General features: G+C 35.1%; 1 protein-coding gene across 3 annotated transcripts in view; it reads right to left on the minus strand.

Annotated features, from left to right (window-relative positions):
• The window catches only part of LOC127831428 (telomere repeats-binding bouquet formation protein 1-like), a 73916-nt gene that overhangs the window by 41200 nt on the left and 10745 nt on the right, over positions 1–21971 (minus strand). The window contains exons 1-7 of one of the 3 annotated variants that reach the window (XM_052356420.1): positions 20113–20158; positions 16838–16924; positions 14015–14125; positions 12660–12788; positions 8494–8625; positions 7852–7912; positions 2994–3127 (exon numbers count right to left, since the gene is read on the minus strand). In XM_052356420.1, the coding sequence (XP_052212380.1) occupies positions 2994–3127; positions 7852–7912; positions 8494–8625; positions 12660–12788; positions 14015–14125; positions 16838–16859 (589 nt within the window). In that variant the 5' untranslated portion in view covers positions 16860–16924; positions 20113–20158. Of the gene's footprint in view, positions 1–2993; positions 3128–7851; positions 7913–8493; positions 8626–12659; positions 12789–14014; positions 14126–16837; positions 16925–20063; positions 20085–20112; positions 20159–21971 lie in introns of those variants that run through there. The other 2 variants (XM_052356427.1, XM_052356415.1) reach the window with 2 other exon arrangements.

The following is a 21971-nucleotide window of genomic DNA, read 5'->3' on the forward strand; positions in this document are numbered from 1 at the left end:
GCAATATTGAAGATAGCAACTTGATATTTGGCATGGATGTGCATCTCATGGAGCTGCACATTTTTAGTGGTGAAAGGTCAAGGTCATCCTTAAGGTCAGAGGTCAAATATATGTGGCCGAAATCGCTTAGTCCGTTGGTCTGTTAGTCTGTTTGCGCCAACTTTAACATTTTGCAATAACTTTTGCTACATTGAAGATAGCAACTTCATATTTAGCATGCATGTGTATCTCATGAAGCTGCACATTTTGAGTGGTGAAAGGTCAAGGTCATCCTTCAAGGTCAGAGGTCATCCTTCAAGGTCAGAGGTCAAATATATGTGGCCAAAATCGCTCATTTTATGAATACTTTTGCAATATTGAAGATAGCAACTTGATATTTGGCATGCATTTGTATCTCATGGAGCTGCACATTTTGAGTGGTGAAAGGTCAAGGTCATCCTTCAAGGTCAGAGGTCAAATATATGTGGCCCAAATCGCTTAATTTATAATTACTTTTGCAATATTGAAGATAGCAACTTGATATTTGGCATGGATGTGCATCTCATGGAGCTGCACATTTTAAGTGGTGAAAGGTCAAGGTCATCCTTCAAGGTCAGAGGTCAAATATATGTGGCCGAAATCGCTTATTTTATGAATACTTTTGCAATATTGAAGAGAGCAACTTGATATTTGGCATGCACGTGTATCTCATGGAGCTGCACATTTTGAGTGGTGAAAGGTCAAGGTCATCCTTCACAAGGTCAAGGTCATCCTACAAGGTCAAACGTCATATAGGGGGACATTGTGTTTCACAAACACATCTTGTTTTCTTTTTTAAATTTTAATCTTGATTTTTTTACTGGAGCTTTTTATATCCAATGTTAACATATATCAAAATAAAGCATTTAATGACAACTTTCAAAACATGCCAAAATCTGTGAAAAGGCCCCTTTGAAGTGTGAAATGTAAAGGCATGGCCAAAAAAACATTGCTGGCCTATGCTGCATAAAAGCTCTATGAGGCCTAAAGCTCAATTGGTGATCAGTCATCATTTACAAACATAAACCTTTGTAGAACTATGCAAATTTAAAGCCTTTTATATATATATAATTTATGCCAAGAAACACAAATGCCTCAGTTGATTTAAAATTCAATTGACTATTTCAAATATCCAAATTAGCGTCAAACTTGAATACCAAAGTGGGGTAGAGCATATACATGTAGTGTAGATTGGCAATGGTTAAAGCAACAACTGTGCAAGTATACTAGTTTTGTTATAAGAAGTTTCCATGCTAGACAAAATGGAAACAAGAGATGTGTTTGTCAGAAACACAATGCCCCCTATTGAGCCGCTTTGAAGCCATATATTTAACCTTTGACCTTGAAGGATGACCTTGACCTTTCACCACTCAAAATATGCAGCTCCATGAGATACACATGCATGCCAAGTATCAAGTTGCTATCTTCAATATTGCAAAAGTTATCGCAAAACTTTAACCAAGGTTAACGTTTTGATGACAGACAGAATGACAGACAGACAGGCCAAAAACAATATACCCCCGATCATTCGATCCGGGGGCATAAAAATACCATGGAAACCCTCAAAACCAGATCCTCTCTATACCGGAATCCTCTCTAAAGTGGACAAATTGTCTGGTCCCATTTTTTCCCTATAAAACCACGCATAAAATATCTCCTAAAGACTGGAATCCCCTCAATTCGGAATACTGGTCATTCTTTGGATCAAAACTGGGTCATTCCATATGTAATTATACCTTTCTAAATCGGTCAGGACTGGTCAACCATCAGGGGTATCGTGCGAAAAAAGTCTGTGTACATGTCTCATTGGGAAAACAACTCTTCACCCAACAAGAGTCGGTTTTACAATGAGATGAAATTTGAAAAGATCAACTAATTTGTTTGGGACTGGTTCTGTATTGTAAGGTCTGATATTGCTTTTGAATCAACAGATTAAGTGACATTTGTTGTTCTTATTTGATGCAATATGAATTAATGCTATATATATAAATAAAATATTAAAATTTGCTGAAAGTATGTGTTTTTCCACATAAGGCTATGTAATTGACCTTTTAAAGCAAAATAGTCAATTTCTTCTCTAAACCGAAATCCTCTAGGCTATATAAATTTCCTCTCTGTCCCAGGGGTATCTAGCTTAGAGGGGATACACTGTACACTTAATCTTAGAATACCCCAATCTGAATTATTATTTGCCCAAATTAGGTCGAGGTCAATTTTAAAAAAGGTTAGATAACTGGAATATCAAATACAAATGAGCCCTGTTCTTGGAATACTAGGCTTAATGTATGTGCATTATTAAATTCATTTTCCCAGATTAGCCTGTGCAGTTTGCACAGAAAATAAGGGATGACACTTTCTAAGCTGAATTTTCGTTAAGAGGAAACATTCTTCAACCAAAAATTTCATAAAAGCTGAAAGTGTCAACCCTGCACAGGCTAATCTTAAATGACACTTTACACAAAAGCATATTTTGCCCAGTTTACCCAGACCCCGGGTCTTTTGTCATAGCTCAATCCCTCCAGAGTGTGCATTTGCACAGTCTAGTCAAGAGCTATAATCGTATTCACTATAAAGTCATGCCAGATGTTATGGTCTCATAATGGGACAGCTGGCCCGGTTGCTCCAAACCAGAAAATGCAAAATGCACTGCTGTATCCTCTGAATGTTTCCATACACTAGAGGGCAAAACTTATGTAACCTCTTAACATTTCTAATCGATCAAGATTGAAACTGTTTCTATATCAAAAACACTAGTTTCAATTTAGATATATACTTTGACATGATGAGTCTCTTAGAAAATCAAATTTAAATTAAGCTCTTCTTACTAGACTCAAATTTTAAATACTTCATTGCAGGCACTGCATGATGCAAATTTTTCCCTGAGTCTGATCTGGTTTTATGCTGGCCGCAGCTAGCCATTTTCACTTTGCTTCTGAGCGGGAAAGGGTTAAAATTGAACTCATATGGTCACCTACCATTGATGGGGTTATTGACACAGGCACAAACTGTGCTGATGAGAGCTGCCCACAGGTCTATTGTTGACCCTCCACAAACTTCGCTTTGCAGGTCTGTTTGTTCAAGCAGCTTGACGTTCCTTGGAAGACTGGTTCTGAAGATGTTATGAGCAGCTTTCTGGTAAAAACAGGCTAAATGCATGTTCCTCAAGTGTCGTCACTGAGTTTAGCCTGTGCAGTCCATACAGGCTAAATGCATGTTCCCCAAGTGTCGTCACTGAGTTTAGCCTGTGCAGTCCATACAGGCTAATCAGGTACATCACTTTTTCCTAGGCTGGATTTTTTGCTCAGAAAGGACTTCTATTAATACCATTGAGAAGATAGTATTGTCCCTGATTAGTCTGTGCAGACTGCACAGACGGCATTCCAAGCACATGCATTAAACCCATTTTCAAAGAGTGATTAGACTCATGTGTTTATTACATGGCTTTTTTCAAGGTTTTTTTCCAGTGGCTCGGAAAAATGCTTTGTGCATTAATTTGGAGGATAGAATATCATTTGTGTGCATTCAATATTAATCACATTTACGTTAAAAATAGTCTCCCGACATAGTTAATGTAGTCGCATACTTTGAGACGGCACTTTAAGCACATGCATTAAACCCATTTTCAAAGAGTACTTAGACTCACAGAGCCAAAACACCAACTTTGGGGAAAGGGCCACAGCCTTCTTTTCAGGGAAATAAAGACACAATTTTCTGGCTTCGGGGAATGTAAAATACTGAGGTAGAATGGAAATTTTGAGAAAATGCATGATTTCAAAGCAATTTCTGTAGGGGAAAGGGCCTTTTTGGTTAAGGGGAAGAAAATGAGGCCCCTTGCGAAGAAGGTTTTTTTGGCCCTGACTCATGTGTTTATTAACATGGCTTTTTCCAAGGTTTTTTTTCCAGTGGCTTGGAAAAATGCTTTGTCCATTAATTTGGAGGATAGAATATAATTTGTGTACATTCAATATTAATCACATTCATGTTAAAAATAGTCTCCCTACATTAAGTTAATGTAGTCGCATATTATTTCAGTAGAAATAGTACCGTAATTACTCAATGTTTTTGGACACTATTAGTTTTCGGACACCCCCTTTTTAAGCAAAAAAAATTATTTTTCGTGACTCTTAATTTTCGGACACACGAGTTTTCGTCCATAATTAATGTCTCTAAGTTTTCTGACAGTACATTTTACAGCGCTATTTTACCAAATTTCGGTCCTGTTTTCAATATCTAATGACACTTCGATCATGGGGTTTTACAACCAGATTAACATCATAAAACATGACAGGTGCATGCCTAAGGGCAACGGACCATTACATTTGCATTATTGGGTAAATAACCTTGTAAACCGGTATAAAACAATGGTTTCGCCCGATTGCTTAAGCGTTGTGACCAGGGGTAGCGCCAATTAAAAGTTCAATTATCTACCGCAATGGTACTACCCCTTCTCAGTAAAATAATTGTGACAAATAACAAACGCTTCAACCTGTGATACACCCTATTGCAAGTTTTACGAACAATGGAAGGTGTTAAGACAATAACTATCGGAAATGAACAAACAAAGAATTCATTGCTTTTCTTGTTGCGTTAATTACATGTTCATACTAGCGAGTATCAGTACATCACATGCTCATCTTAGAACTCGTTGGTCAAAGTACAACCTTGTAGTAACTTTCTGTCAAACTAATTAAGCATTTAAAATTATTTAAAATGCAGTGCAAACATGTGTCCGAAAACATAGAGTAATTACGGTAATAATTATAATAATATTATCATTTTAAGCTCGACTATTATATATGAAATATATATAGTGGAGCTATCCTACTCACACCGGCATTGGCGTAAGCGTGCAAATGTTAAAGTTTGTGTACTACCCAAAAAATTTCCTATGTCCCTTGACATATTGCTTCCATATTTTGCATACTTCTTTACCAACATGACCCCAACCTTTAAACAAGAGCAGACAACTGTATCAAGCATTTTGTAAGAATTATGGCCCTTTTTCCACTTAGAATATGCATATTATTGATAACTCTATGTAAAAGTTTGCGTACCACCTCAAATGTTTTCAATGTCCCTTGACATATTGCTTTCATATCTTGCAAACTTCTTTACCAACATGACCTAAATCTATAAACAAGAGCAGACAACTGTATCAAACATTTTGTAAGAATTATGGCCCTTTTTTGTCTGTGTAACTTTGAATATTTTGTTAAATTTTGTGTTTAGATCCACTTGACTTCTAAAGTATCAAAGCTATTGCTTTCAAACTTCAAATACTTTCTTACTATCATGATGTTACTGTACCTTGCATTGAATTTGACCTTGACCTTTGAATGACCTTGACTCTCATGGTCAAATTAATAATTTTTGCTTAAATTGCCATAACTTCTTTATTTATGATCACATTTGATTCATACGTTGACAAAACAACAATTACCTGACATACCACAATGGAATCAACCTGAAACCCAAACCATCCCCCACGCCCCACCCCAAACCCCCCCCCCCCCCCCAAAAAAATTTTTTTTTTTTCTTTTTTTTTCAAACATCATCTATTAAATGACCACACAACCACATTATTTCCCCCTCTCCATGATGGCTTACCTTATACTGTCAAACACTCGAATATTGGAGCGCGCTGTCCTCTGACAGCTCTTGTTATTATATACAGGAAAAGAGACAATATCTCAAAACGAGAGTATCATAATTCTGCTTGCCAATCCAACTAACTGATCATCCTTCAGGGTCAAAGGTAACAATGCTATTGTCAAGCAATATGGTCCCCTACCGTCTCCACCATTGTCAGAATTTCCACCATTTTCAGAATTTTTTAATTTTTTTGGTTGCCATAGCAACCACAATTTTTGACGTAGGAACAAAATGAAATGACGTGCATAATGTCCATTTTGCCATCTATCCATGCTGCAAGTTTTATGAAAAAATATTCAGAACTTTTAAAGTTATCGAAGGATCCAGAAAAGTGTGAAGGACAGACAGACTGACGGAAAGAGCGCAAACCATAAGTCCCCTCCGGTGAAACCGGTAGGAGACAAAAAAAAAGAGATGTGTTTGTCAGAAACACAATGCCCCATAATGCGCCGCTTTGAATTATTATTTTGAGTTATAACCAAGGTTGAAGTTTCGGGACACATACAATGACAGACAGACACATACAATGACAGACAGACACATACAATGACAGACAGACAGACAGACAGACAGACAGACAGACCAAAAACAATATACCCCCAATCATTCGATCTGGGGACATAAAAATATTAAAGGGGCCTGTTCACTGTTTGATTAATCGACAAAATTGAGTAGGATCTAGTAGGAAAGGTCTTTAAATATAAATGTTTGTTTTTTTACTAAGGGACTACAAATGTGTAAAAATACGTATCTAAGTGGAAAAGGAACGAAAAAATATCAACTACATGTATTTCCTGATGATTTAACAAGAGATGTGTTTGTCAGAAACACAATGCCCCCTACTGCGCCGCATTGAAATAAAATTTCTATTTATCATTTGGCAGGTATAGAAATCAACTCCCTTTAAAGGTTATTACTTCCCTTGAATTTTGTCCAATCCAACCGGGGTGGGGAGTGGGGGGTGTCTCACAGTCAATTATGACCATGTCAGACATCACTGACAACCAAGGCCTGTGGTTTAAAAGAGATAGCCAGAGTTTATCATGCATCTACGGACATAAGTCCACAGGTTTGTAATGAACATCAAAGAAATTATAATTATATCATTTAAAAAAAAACTTTGAAAAAGCAATCATTTGGGTTATAAATAATCAAAATAATAAATCTGTACAGTAACTGTGAAAAAAACTTCAATTCTTGGTAAGGATATAATATGAGATTTATAATTATATAAATTACTTCCCTTGAAAATAATTGTCTGTAACAAATGTCCATTTTTAGAAGCAAATAATTAAAAGCCACTACCGTGACTGTAGATTCACCACTCAAAATGTGCAGCTCCATGAGATACACATGCATGCCAAATATATAAAGTGGCTATGTTCAATATTGAATAATTTTCTCCCTTTTTAAAGCTTATTACTTCCCTTAAATCTGTATTTTTTACCGTAGACCGCAAAGGATGACCTTGACCTTTTACGACAATGTGTTTGTCAGAAACACAATGTCGCCTACAGCGCCGCTTTGATTTATTTAACAAAAATATATACGTGGGCAGGTCAGATAACTATGTCCATTTAAAGCTTATTACTTCCCTTGACTTTGTTTTTTCGACCCTAGACCTTGAAAGATGATGTTCACCTTAAAATTTTACCACTAAAAGTGTGCAGCTCCATGAGATACACATGCATGCCAAATATCAAGGTGCTATCTTCGATATTTAAAAAGTCATGGCCAATGTTCAAGTTTTTTTCTGACGGACGGACAGACACACTGACTGACTGACAGTTCAACTGCTATATGCCACCCTACCGGGGGCATAAAAACCTGAAAATCCTTAAGCCTTACAAACGCAAAATTATCAAATTATTTGAAGAGTTCTGTTGCTATCATTATTTTATGTGACACTACCTGGATTTCTTATACAAAGTATAAATACACCATAACTTATAACAGCACAGATGGCCGAGTGGACTCAGCGCTAGAATTTTACTCCCAAGGTCAGTGGTTCCAGCACAGATGCGGATATTTTTTTTCTCTTTTATTTTATTATTGTTTCAACTGGAGCTTTTTACCTTAATAAATTAAAAGAATTTAATGACAAGTTTCAAAGCATGCCAAAATCTGTGAACAAGTCCCGTTGATATTCATCATGTCACAACAGCGTATAATGCATCTTACCTTATTAAAGCAATTATGTCATGTAGGCAGGAGGATTGTCTCACCAAATTTTGTCCATATCCTGTACAAAAAATGAGTTTTTTTATAGGCTTCCAGTTAGTATACAAAAACAACAAAACATTGATCAGAGCATGTAAAAATCTTTTCTTTGCTTATAGAAATATGTTATTACAGATGAAAAGCAACAAAAACAAATCTAAATATAGTTTATGTGTATGGAAGAAAGGCAATCTGTGATGTTTCTGCTAAAATCAAATTTATAAAATATAAAAAGCATCTTATTCAAATAGTGTTTTTATCACCATTTTGAGAATAAGGCTTGGGCAATTTATATTGGAAAAAATGGATAATTAGTGTGGTGTTTTTTTGCAAACAAATACTTTAAAATTGGTACTAAAAGTGTTTCCAATGTTATATTTACTTAAGTCAAAATTAAAGAGCTGGATGGGAGATGAACTTAATGCTGAGTTTTTAGAAAATCTTGTTTTTTAGGCTGCCATTTGGGCATAATATACATATTGACGGTTGAGATTGTGAAAAGGAAGAAATTTGGCCCCAAATATGACCAAAAAACAACAACTGCTAAATAACTTGGCATGATTAAAAAAAATTTAATAAAAGAGCCATTTTAGTGATACTTACCGTTATTTGAAACAAGACAAAGAACCAAGAAGGCAGCAGTTTGTTTCTTGCGAATAGAAATGGGTCTGTTGGAAAACAGTCCATGCAGGAATGTGAACACTCCAGCTGTGCTCATGACTTTTTGGGAATACACTGTAAACACATGCATGTAATGACTGAAAAGATCAGATCTCGACAAAAGTATTATGCAGAATTTAAATTTGGCAGTATGAATATAGGAATTTTTCTTTAAGCAACAGATTGTTTATGCTTCCTTGTGCCACTGAACAAGTTATTAATCACTAAATGTTTCACTGACTGGATGATTACTCATACTAAGCAGCTGTTGGACACAAACAACATTAAGGGTTCGAAATGTTCTAATTAGGCACATCACATTGACATGACAAGGAAAGCTAAGGTAAAGTACCACGTGCCAAAATTGTTGAAAAATCAGACTATTTGATCTGTTTAAATTGGTTAATTGATAGAGTTACAGATGTTTGCAGAGCTCTACCACTGCATTTCTATAGGGTTTTCTGAAATAAGGAATTGTTTTGTCTATTGCGCTAGATATTTTAAAGAAATTTTAGTGAACAAATGCATTTGTGGATGATGATGTAGTATACAGTTCAATTAAAAAGCTATAATACTACTTTTCTTTTATAGCATAAGATATTCTTCTCTTGGTAGAACAAAATTGAACATTCCCTTTGGGTTTCAACAATTTTGGGACATTTATGATTGCAACTACCACTCGGTTTAAGAACTTTTGCTGTGTATTGCAGCAGACAAATATCTCCAACTTCAATCTAGCAAAGTTCAAATTAACCACATATTTAACAAGAGATGTGTTTGTCAGAAACACAATGCCCCCTATTGCGCCGCTTAAAAGCCATAAATTTGAACTTTGACCTTGAATGATGACCTTGACCTTTAGCCACTCAAAAATGTGCAGCTCCATGAGATACACATGCATGCCAAATATCAAGTTGCTATCTTCAATATTCAAAAAGTTATGACCAAACTTTAAAGAAGGTTAAAGTTTTAGGAATGAACAAGGGACAAAATTGTCACAAAACCAGGTTTTCATTGTGAAAAAAAATCTGATAAAGGGAGACAACTCAAACTGACCTTTTGAAATGAACAAACAAAACTAACCCCCTTTGTTAGTTTGTTTTAAAATAAATATATTTTTAGTCGTGGCGACCTTGACATTGGAGATATTGACGTGATTCTTTCGTGCGACACACTGTCCCATGATGGTGAACAAATGTGCCAAATGATTTTAAAATCTCATAATGAATGACATAGTTATAGCCCAGACAAGCTAATGTATGGCTATTTTTTACCTTTGAACTCAAAGTGTGACCTTGACCTTGGAGATATTGGCGTAATTTTTTCGCGCGACACACCGTCTAATGATGGTTAACAAATGTGCCAAATGATTTTAAAATCTCACAATGAACAACAAAGTTATGGCCCGGACAAGCTTGTTCCGCCCGCCCGCAAGCCCGCCAGCCAGCCCGCCAGCCAGCCAGCCAGCCAGCCAGCCCGCCCGCATTCGCCAATCTAATAACCAGTTTTTTCCTTCGGAAAACCTGGTTAAAAATACAATGATATTTGACATTTGACCTTGAAGGATGACCTTTACCTTGAATTTTCACCACTCAAAATGTGCAGCTCCATGAGATACACATGCATGCCAAATATGAAGTTGTTATCTTCAATATTGCAAAAGTTATAAAACTTTAACCAAGGTTAAAGTTTGTGCCACACACATACAATGACTGACTGACACAATGACAGACAGACAGACAGGCCAAAAACAATATACCCCGATCTTTCGATCCGGGGGCATAAAAAGAGTCAGTAGAAATTTATTAATCACAACAAGGGAAAAGGAAATGAAGTGTCAAAGGTGGCCAAATTAGTTGAAAATTAAACTAGAGCTTTGTCACAGACGTGACAAATACCCCCTAATGCTGCATTGACATAGAATATTTTACATGTTGTCTTCACATAAAACAGCGGACACCATGCTCAATGTTTAAAACACACTAAGTGACCCTGTGACTTCGTTTTTGGCCCGGCATGGTCCATGTTCGAACTTTACCTACAAGTCATATAGATACAACTTCTGACCAAGTGTGGTGAAGCTCGTATGAAAACTACTTTAATTAGAGAGCGGACACCATACTGAATGTTTAAAACACACTAAGTGACCCTGTGACCTAGTTCTTAATCCGGCATGACCCATATACAAACTTGACCTAGACATCATCTAGATACAACATGTGACCAAATTTGGTGAAGATCGGATGAAAACAACTTGAATTAGAGAGTGGACACTTAATACCGACCGACAGACCGACCGACAGACAAGCTCACTCCTATATACCCCCTAACCTTCGTTTGTGGGGGTATGATAATTATGTTAAGTGAGATGAGACTGACATTTACATTATAAATGTGTTTTCATTTTGTATGCTTTGATAATTACTAATTTACTTGAGCCATAATTGGAAAGAACATGTAAGTTCTTATTAACTTAGTAAGAACTTTATAGTTACATCCCAATAATATGACAGTTTTGTGTTTCAAAGTATAGGATTTATTTTCTTTGCTATTTCATAAAACTTTAGGTAATTAAAATATTATCTTGATTTGTTTATCTTTATCTATGTATAATGCTTAATGCAAAGATAGGGAAACTGATGAATCGCGTTGCATCTTTACCAATTGATCATGTATAGCCAGTAATTGCAAAACTGTTAACTGAACAATTAGGTTTCAGTCTGGGCCAGATAAAAGGATGTACAGAGGGGACAGGAAAGTGATTTGATTTGATAAGCAATATGGTCCCCTACCGGTGAAACTCCACCATTGTCAGTAAACAAGAGGGCCTGAAAGGCCCAAAGTCGCTCACCTGAGATAACAAGATATTATTGGGACAAATCTTCTGACGAAGATCGAAAAATAAATGTGGCCTCTAGAGTATTAACAAGGTTTTACTATAGCCATATAAGGAAAAATTCCTCGCCCCCTGGCAGCCATGTTTTACAACCAACCGGCATCATTTTTTCACTCATACAAGATATTATCGGGATAAATCTTCTGACCAAGTTTCATGAAGATCGGACAGTAAATGTGGCCTCTAGAGTGTTTTTACTATAGCCATATAAGGTAAAATGCCCCGCTCCTTGGAAACCATTTTTTTTAAGCAAACATAATTATTTTCAGCTCATTCAAGATATTATTGAGACCAATCATCTTACCAAATTTCATGAAGACAATAAATGTGGCCTCTAGAGTGTTAACAAGGTTTTACTATAGCCATATATATAGCCATATAACGAAAAAAGCCCCGCCCCTGGTGGCCATGTTTTTAAAGCAACCAAAACCATTTTTGAACTCATCTAAGATATTATTGGGACAAATCTTCTAACCCAGTTTCATGATGATCGGAAAATAAATGTGACCTCTAGAGTGTTAACAAGGTTTTACTATAGCCATATAAGGTTAATAGCCCCGCCCCCGTGGTGGCCATGTTTTTCAACCACCCGGCATCATTTTTGAATTTGTCCAAGATTTTATTGGGATAAATCTTCTAACACAGTTTCATGAAGATCGGACAATAAATGTGGCCTCTAGAGTGTTAACAAGATTTTACTAAAGCCTTATAAAGCCATATCAGGAAAAATGCCTCGCCGATTGGTGGCCATTGGTGGACAAAAAGCGATCACAAAAACTCACCATGAGCACGTTATGCTCAGGTGGGCTAAAAAAAATATTTTTTTTTTTACATTTGTTGCCATAGCAACCACAATTTTTGAAGTAGGAACAAAATAAATTGACGTGCATAATCTCCATATCGTCATCTGTACATGTTTCAAGTTTCATGAAAAAATATGAAGAACTTTTTAAGTTATCGCAGGATCCAGGAAAGTGTGACGGACTGACAGACAGACTGACAGACTGACACACAGAGCGAAAACCATAAGTCCCCTCCGGTTTCACCAGTAGGGGACAATAAACACAACATGCCAGTAGTTTGTAAGCATACTACATAAATGTACTTGCATGAATGCTGAAAAGTAATGTCGTTTAACTAAGTGTAAGTAACAAAACAATCAAAGTTTAATTTATTATATATCCCAAACAATTGATAATCTTAAATATATCACCATTTCGTTCCACGGCACTTCCAAGACAGTACAGTCCAGTGTCAACAATTTCATCCTCTCGACTTTTTGTGACCATTGCCAGAATTTTCTGTAAACCTTTCTCCTCACGGAAAACATCCTTAGCAGCAGCTAGTTACGAAGACAAACACACTATAACTTTCTATTTATCATTTGGCAGGTATAGAAATTATCTCCCTTTAAAGCATATTACTTCCCTTGGATTTTGTTTTTTGACCTTTGACATTTGACATATGACAAAGTCAGACATCGCTGACTACCAAGGCCTGGTTTATCAATTAGATCATAGCCACAGTTCATCATGTATCTAAGTCCTCAGGTAAGTAATGAAACCTACCATTCCCAAATTAGTACAGGAAAGAAATGATAACTATATCATTAAAAAAACCTTTGACAAATCAATCATTTAAGTTATAAATAAACAAAATACAAAAAATGTACAGTAACTGTGAAAAGAACTTAAATTCTTGGTAAGGAAATATATAATCTGAGATTTATAATTATATAAATTACTTCGCTTGAAAATAATTGTCTCTAACAAATCCCTATATTTAGTAGCAAATAATTATAAGCCACTACCGTGACTTTCACAGATAACCTTAAGGTATCTTAAGATACTTGTATGCCCAAAAGTATCATTGTGTGCTTGGCTTGACCATAAAATGTCATTTTGATTATGCTTCAGTTGTATGGCATCATATTATTACATATACAATTGTAATATATCATTTGGCCGGCTTAAAAATGATCTCCTTTTTAAAGCTTATTACTTCCCTTGATTTTTTTTTTTTTTTACTTTTGACCTTGAAGGATGACCTTGACCTTGAACTTCCACCACTCAAAATGTGCAGCTTCATGAGATACACATGCATGCCAAATATCAAGTTGCTATCTTCAATATTGCAAAAGTTATGGCCGACGTTAAAGTTTTCGGACAGACTGACAGACTGACGGACGGACAGTTCAACTGCTATGTGCCACCCTACCATGGGCATAAAAACATAATACAACAGACACACAAGGACAACAAAAGCTTACCTTGAGCACCATTTGCTCAAGTGACCTATCAGACAGGCTTAAGAAGTTCATGTACATGTACTAAATGAAGGATGACAGAATATAAACCCACATATGTGTTCAAACTCACTAAACTGTCAATAATTGGAACAATACAAAATAGAGAACAAATAACTTTTAGCTTCATTACTGGAAGCTTAAACCAATGAATTCAAATAATATTGACCTGACCCATAGAAAACTAGTGATTTCAGATGGTCAAAAAAATTGAACTTGATCCATGCATTTAAATTCCAAAATTACTTTTAAATATTACTAACCTGTTCCTTGCAAGATGGCTGACAGTGTCATCAATGACTGCTTCACAGTCCCAGGATCATCCTTCTGATAGTCCAAACATTCCAGGAGAAGTCTGATGTCCGTGCCAATGTCTGTATCAAAGCAATCACATGTAATCATTATAAAGCATGCCGAATGTATGTTTTTGAAATATGAAAATAGCATAAACTTGTGCAAATGTTTGTAGTGGAGCAATTCATTGTAAGTGTATAGACTTGTGCAAATGTCAGTAGTTGTGAAAAGGACTTACATGCATAAACTTATTTAAATGTCTTCCAAGAGAGTTAGTCAAGAAATGATAAAATTATTAACTAGTGAAAATGCCTGAAGTCCAAAAATGACAACAGTATACACTTTTGAAAATGTCTCGAGTTAAGGAATCATTAAGGTTTTAAAGGGGCCTTTTCACGCTTTGGTAAATTGACAAAATTGAAAAAAATAGTTTCAGATTCGCAAATTTTCCTTGAAGTTATGATATATTTGAGGAAACAGTAATACTGAACATTTACCATGCTCTAAAATATCCATTATGTGCATCTTTTGACAATTTAAAAACCTGAAAATTATAAAGCGTTGCAACGCGAAACGATTGAAAAATTTGGAGAAATCTGTTGTTGTCGTTGTATTTTTTTGATACTACAAGGATTGCATATGTTAAAGCGGGTATATACAATTTTTTATATGTGTTTAATTGTAATATATTGATAAAATATGTCAAAATAATACAAAATAGGCAAGAAAAATTATACATCAAAGCCGAATTTCATAAAATGCAGCAAAGACAAATTAGCGCCCCGAGCCGATAGTGACGTACATATTTTCCTACAATAACAGAAGCATTCGTCTTTGTATTAGGATCGGAGATAGTGTTCGTGTGTCGTATGAATAGATATCGTTGCAGGAATTCAAATAAACCGTTAAACTAAGTTTAGATGCACATCGTACATGTATGGTATACATGCTGGCGAATTCGGCTGTACAGCCGTTTTCAATTTCAGAATTAAATATCTGACTTATTTCGCATTTTTCGACACATGTTCTTCTTAACTTTTATTTTAATTTATATTGAAATATATATATACTAAGTTTTTTACACAGTTTATATAAATTCATAAATATTTGACAAAATCGTATATACCCGCTTTAAGTAAAAAATACCATGATTTTGATATGAGAGCGGATGGTCTAGTGGATAGAGCGATAGACTTTTGCTCCATGGCTGCAGGGGTCAGTGGTTCGAACCTTGTTGAGGTTTACTTTTTTTTAATTCTTTAATTGTATTCTTTATCAATATAAAGCATTTTATGACAAAAGTTCAATACATGCCAAAATCTGTGAAAAGGCCCCTTTAACATGTGAAACTGTCTATATACATGTAAGTTCTGAAATGACAAAGTAACAAAGCCATAAACTTGTGTTAAAGTCTGCATTATAACAAGAGATGTGTTCGTCAGAAACACAATGCCCCCTATTGCGCCGCTTTGACCTTGAAGGATGACCTTGACCTTGAACTTCCACCACTCAAAATGTGCAGCTTCATGAGAACGCCGCTTTGATTTATTTTTTTTACCTTTGACCTTGAAGAATGACCTTGACCTTGAACTTCCACCACTCAAAATGTGCAGCATCATGAGAAAGCCGCTTTGAAAAAAAAAAATTGTTGACCTTTGACCTTGACGGATGACCTTGACCTTGAACTTCTACCACTCAAAATGTACAGCTTCATGAGATACACATGCATGCCAAATATCAAGTTGCTATCTTCAATATTGCAAAAGTTATGGCCAACGTTAATTTTTTTTTTCGGACGGACAGACTGACGTACTGACCGACATACTGACAGACAGTTCAACTGCTATATGCCACCCTACCGGGGGCATAAAAATTGACAAATGCCTGGAGTCCAGATATGACAAAGGTATAAACTTGTACAAATGTCTGGAGTTCAATAATGAGACAAATATTAACTTGTGTAAATGTAAGTAGTTCTGAAATAAAAAGGTCTAAACTATTGCAAATGTCTGCAGACAAGGAATAACAAAGGCATAAACTTGTGCAAATGTAATAATTCACAAAAACATAAACTTGTGTAGTTCAGACATGACCAACATATAAATTTGTGTAACATATAATATAAGATACTTTAAGGGACCTGATCAGATTTTTTTGATTTTTTAAATTCCAATTTAGTATGTTCGCATTCAAATTCTTATCTATAATATTATGAATATTCTTAACTTATTATAAAAATAAAAATAAAGTCGAATAAAAAAAGTGTCTTCCCAGTATTTAAACCAGCTCTCTGGAAGAAAAAGCGAGAGCGCTACCACTAAGCCTAACAGCCTTTTAGCTTTGAAAACAAAACATACCATCTAAGTACTGGAGTTTTTTTCGGCATAGCTGTTTAACGTCACTTTTGACCTTAGATGACCTTCATCATGATTGATCAGAAATTAATAAACCCGAATTGTTCATTGGCTAATAATACTAAAATCGCCGTAAACATAGCTTAAAATATAACTTACACTGTCTGGGACATGAATTTGGGTTTTCATGCATAATGCATTTTTTTATCCCAGATGACACTATAACATACAAGACTATCCACTTGTACATTTTTTACAATTTTTTTTATTCAATTATGTTAAAAAAATGATTTTCTATTATGAATTGGTTACTTTTAAGTGAATTTCATAATTTGAAAAGAGATTATGAAACAATAATATTTTAAAACGTTCGGAAAAATACTTGCTCACCACTTAATATTTTAATCTCAAGTAAAATTTACAAAACTTCAATTATACCTTCTTTTTCTGTTCTTTCCATTTTTCAGACGCAAATATTCAACATCTTTACTCCATTCTTTTCCGCAAAATTTCACTATAGAATATCTGAAATAAAAAGTGTGGGCCAAAAACGTCAACAAAATTTGCAAACTTAAATGCTTTTTCAATAAAAGGTAATTGCATGTCAAATAGTCATTTGATCATTATATAATTCTAAATAAACGCTAAGGAAAAATACTTAGTAGCCGATTTCATGACAGACTTTGACTTGGGCCAGCATCCAGCGCCCATTGGAGATTATGTAGTTATCATATTCCTCGGAGGGGGGACTTTGATATTTCATCACTTATAATCAATGAAGAAAGAAAGAAATTATTATGAAATAAATGTTTACTTTATGAGATGAAAATATAATGTTTTATTAAACTAATCTGAACTAAAACAGTACTATGAGTTTTGTTAAGATGACAAAAAGTTGTCTGATGTAAAATACAAAGTTAACCCTTCCACTAGCTGTGAGTAAAAATCTTGGCAAAATTACAAAAGGTCATATGCATAACTATAAGCTTGATTAATAAAAACACTGAAAGCACTGTGATAAAAGGAGAATTTGCTCGCAATGAGTAAATTCTTCTTTTGTCATAATGTTATCAAAAGCTGTCTGCTGCAGGAACATGAAACGTCGTCTGTATTAGGAAAAGAGTTAATCAACATATTTTAAGCACACAGTTTACTTTCTTATAATAAAATTTTTCAGCTCGTCATGCCTATGCTGATGCTCAAATGTCTCATGTACAAACTTTTTTGATCAAACCAGAGGCGTAGATAACGTCATCTACGTTTCTGATCAAACCCGTTTCATATAAGGAGTAGAGAAAAAATAACAAACACCTATCGGAGCACTCTTAATTAACAATTCAATAAAAACAAATACAGCTGCAGTCAATAATCATATTGTAATATTTCCTTTCATCAAGTTAACAAACATCGATTCTACTAAATAGAGAAAAATTAAGAAATTAACGCCGATCGGAACTCGCAACAACAAAATTGTATACGATAAAGTGGTGATGTCACTCAAGACAGAACTCCATCTTGTTAAATGGCAATTCGGTACTGGTCAAGATAACGGCACGGCAAGGCACAATTTATTGATACATAGTAATTACGTAAATCACCAAGTAATCTAAATGTTCGAAAAAGTGTGACCAATTAAGGGATAAGCCAAGTGGATTATCAACCTAAAAACAAAGCGGCCTTTTCGGTAAGGGTGATATCTGTTTATTCATTCCAATGTTTCTGAAGATTTATACGGCCTGAAAACAGGAATTAAGAGAGGTCAATTGAAATTCATATGAATTGTAATCGCCAAAGATGATTTTGGCTATTGGTAACGCTTTGAATGTAGTAATTATCCATCTTTTTCTCTTTTCTTGTGTGTATATTCTTAAATAAATGACAGAGTTTTCACATTTCACATATCTCATAACAAGTTTGAAGTTAATTAAAAAAGATAATTTAGGTGTTGGTGTCACCATCATCGAATATAACATAAAGAAAACTGCAGTTAAATAATCCATTAGACATAACTTGGCTGAGAGTGTATAAGATGAAGAATAGCTGACCGTTTTGGGCGAAAAGGGGAATTTTAGATCTTTTCACCAACCATTCAACACTTAAAATTGCTATATTTTAATGTTATTTACATAAATATACATTTAAACAAAGGTTAATAGCACGATACCAGCTTGCAACATAGATATAAAAGTTTAAAAAAAACACTTTTTTTTTAAGGGGGGGGGATTTTTAGATGAAATAGGGGAAAAAAAGTATACTATTTTAAGGGGGAATGGTGCCGAATTTCGGCCCCAAAAACGGCCAAATGAGGGCCCTGTCTGTTTACATAAGATAACAATTAACTGAATCTCTGAGTCTCAACTAATGCATACAATGCTACATTAAAGTAACACACAATACTCCCTTGCTGTCAGAATTGCATGACATTTTTTACACTACAATTTTAAGTCTTCATGTTGCTTAGATTTATACCTCCAATTAAGCTCAGAGTCAGTAACAAACACAACACTATTTTATTTTATTTTTATTTCATCAAAATGAATCAAGTTTCTCTGCAGTTTAAACAATAACAGAAATTCATTGTAGTTTTTGGGGCGATTGCCTTCTGCAATTCGCCACATAGGTTACATAATATACAATATACCGAAGAAAGAAGTCCGTTACTGCAACCAACCACTTTGCATATCCAGATTCTGCATTCGCAAACAAAATAGCTCCGATCGCATGGTATAAGTATTAGTGCACCACAAAAAACACTGTGACGAAGTACGTCAGTATTTTCCGTTGCAAAAATTGACCAATCAGAAGATGTCACAGCTATCGAAAATTGTTTGATTTTTTTAATAGTACATTTTGCGGAGAAGAATGTGTTTGCCCGGCTAGCTCAGTCGGTAGAGCATGATACTGATAAACACTGGGCAGTGATTTCAGTTCCACGTAGGACGATACTTTTTTCCCTTTTATTTAATGGATTTACTTAATTCTTGGCCAGACCACCCCTTTGGACAAAACCTGTCTGTTGACTTTTTTAGCTTGACCCCTGATTGACATTGACCTTTAGTATCCAATTGCTCAAAAACTAACATTTGCCGTATCTTACTTGATACTGAATGGATAAACTTTATAATTTGACACACCCGGAGGCCCGTGTACATAGGCAAGAATGATCCAGAAACCTTACTGTACTAATTAGAAAGTACTGAAATGCTGGTCTATATCAAATTTATGTCAAGTTTGGAACTGGGTTGACTTTAAACCTTAAACCCTGGTTGACTGCATTGCCCTTTAGTATCCAATTGCTCAAAAACTAACATTTGCCCTATCTTACTTGATACTGAATAGATTTACTTTATACTTTGACACACACCATAAACCCTCATGTTCTGATTAGAAATTACTGCAATGCTTGTCTTAATCAAATCTATGTAAAGTTTGGAACTGGGTAAGTGTGTAACCGGTTTCCCTTTGTAAATACTGTTTACAACCAAAACACCTTTATGCAAGACACATTTTTATTAAGATTCTCTGTTGTTCCATATAAACACAAGTTAAACATAATCACTGTTTTATAAATACTTTAAATACTTAATTTAAGGAAATAATCCAAACTTATTTGACAAGTCCTAATTAAATGAATTTAGCTTTCTAATTATTGAAAACAATTTACTATTTAAAGGGGAGAGGAAGGCTCCGTTCTCGACTTAGGTAAAAGTTACCTTGGGTGTCTCTTGAACTCAGCGATAAGTTTCAAAAATCCAAAGTCTTATATACTCTTTTGGCAGAGACAAGCATGGGAATCTCATGCACAAAAAGACGGCAACTGTCTAATGTTAGAGGGACCATACAAAAGTAATCTATACATTGAATAGATATTTAAATTATCCAATATAGACTAAAAGGGTTTATAGCTTATAGTAAAGTTTAACTCTAGTTGTGAAACAGCCCTCCTGTGTATTAAATAAAATGCACGAGTGATTCAACATGTACACAGGCTTATACAACCTTAGTTAAATAACTGGAAACAATTGCAGAATAAGATCTATCATGTATAACAATAGTAGGCTGATAATAGAATGTTAATCTAAATAGTAAAGACTAGATTTAATACTAAATTATATAAGACTGTTATGTAAAAATCATTCCTGCTACAAGTGTATTATATCTTCGCAGTGTAGCTATCAATTGGCAAATAGGACAATGACTTGTTTTTAAAAGCAGCATTTACATTAAACCCCAATAGCTAAAATCATATAATGTTGACAGCCTGTCACACTTCCTTACTTCCATCTGTTTTCTTCAAAAAAGGTGATTAGTTGGCATCACAGTGTATAGTGTTTTAACGACCACAAAATTTGAGCAAAATCACCCCACTAGTCAGTGATGGAAACTACCGGTAACTTTATATGGCTGGTTGCCCAGACGGGAAACAACTCCTGAAATTAGGTTGCCCAGCAAAAAACCTACGAGCCTAGAACTTTCCTAATGCTTTATATACATTTTTGTTGTTCAACGAACGTACACTGTGAGGTCAGACAGCTTGGTGATAAAATGATATAATTTTTACATTTTGTACATTGTTTTCACTTATCCATGACCTGACAATTGAGTTAAAGCTTAAGAGGTTATCATAAACCTCAAACGCACAATTTTGCGTGTACAGTTTTTGATTAATTTTGAACCCTACTAGGCAAGACCATTGTAAAAAAAAATTTATTGAGTGCACCAGGATTGTCTCCCATATGGCCATCGCCCCCAGAAAGATGTGTTAGTTGGTTACGGGGGATAGTGCAAGATACAGGAGACACGGTGTATAGCATCTAGTACACTGCACCTCGGTTTAATGTCTCATGCGAAAGACGAGTTAGTAGGTTAGGTGTAGCTGGGGATCGAACCAGCGATCTCTGGATTGTGAAGCCAGTGTGTTACCACTAGACCACGGATCCGCTACCCATTGTAATTAAATCAAAGCTTTCTTGTTAAGTAAGTTCTTTTATTTGAAGGTCTTAATACATGTTGTAATGCAGTTATTTTAACTGTATCTTATTTTGAGGCACTGAAAATACTGATTTATATTTGAAAATTGACTCCAATATATCACGGTTCTTTATATCGCGTTTTCCAATATATCGCTAATAGGCTATGGCTCCTAAAAATCTGATGATCATAATCCCCAAATAACATGTTTTAATCTGAGAATTTGCGGAGATAAAATTAGTTTCAAGCTAGTATTTTTCCCTATTTTACACCCACTTAAATTTTCTGTTTAGTCCGACATTCATAATCCAGTTTTGACCAGATTGTTTGTACATCACTTTAACACCTGTGTACTGCGATAATATAATAACACCACTTGCCAAACATCACACGTCATTTAGGGTGTTACCATTCTCTCTAAAATTTGCTTTGAACTGCCGAAACACACCACACATGAAGGTGTATACAATTATAACTGTAAATGTCACAAGTCAATACTGACTTCAACAATCTTTGCACGTAAGAAACAGTGTAAACAACTTGCTTTTAATTTAGGGGTAAATATCCCTCAGTTTTTCCAGATGCACTGCTATTAAAGCCC

This window comes from Dreissena polymorpha, chromosome 1 (assembly GCF_020536995.1).
Source record: "Dreissena polymorpha isolate Duluth1 chromosome 1, UMN_Dpol_1.0, whole genome shotgun sequence".
NCBI classification, from domain to species: Eukaryota; Metazoa; Mollusca; class Bivalvia; order Myida; family Dreissenidae; genus Dreissena; species Dreissena polymorpha.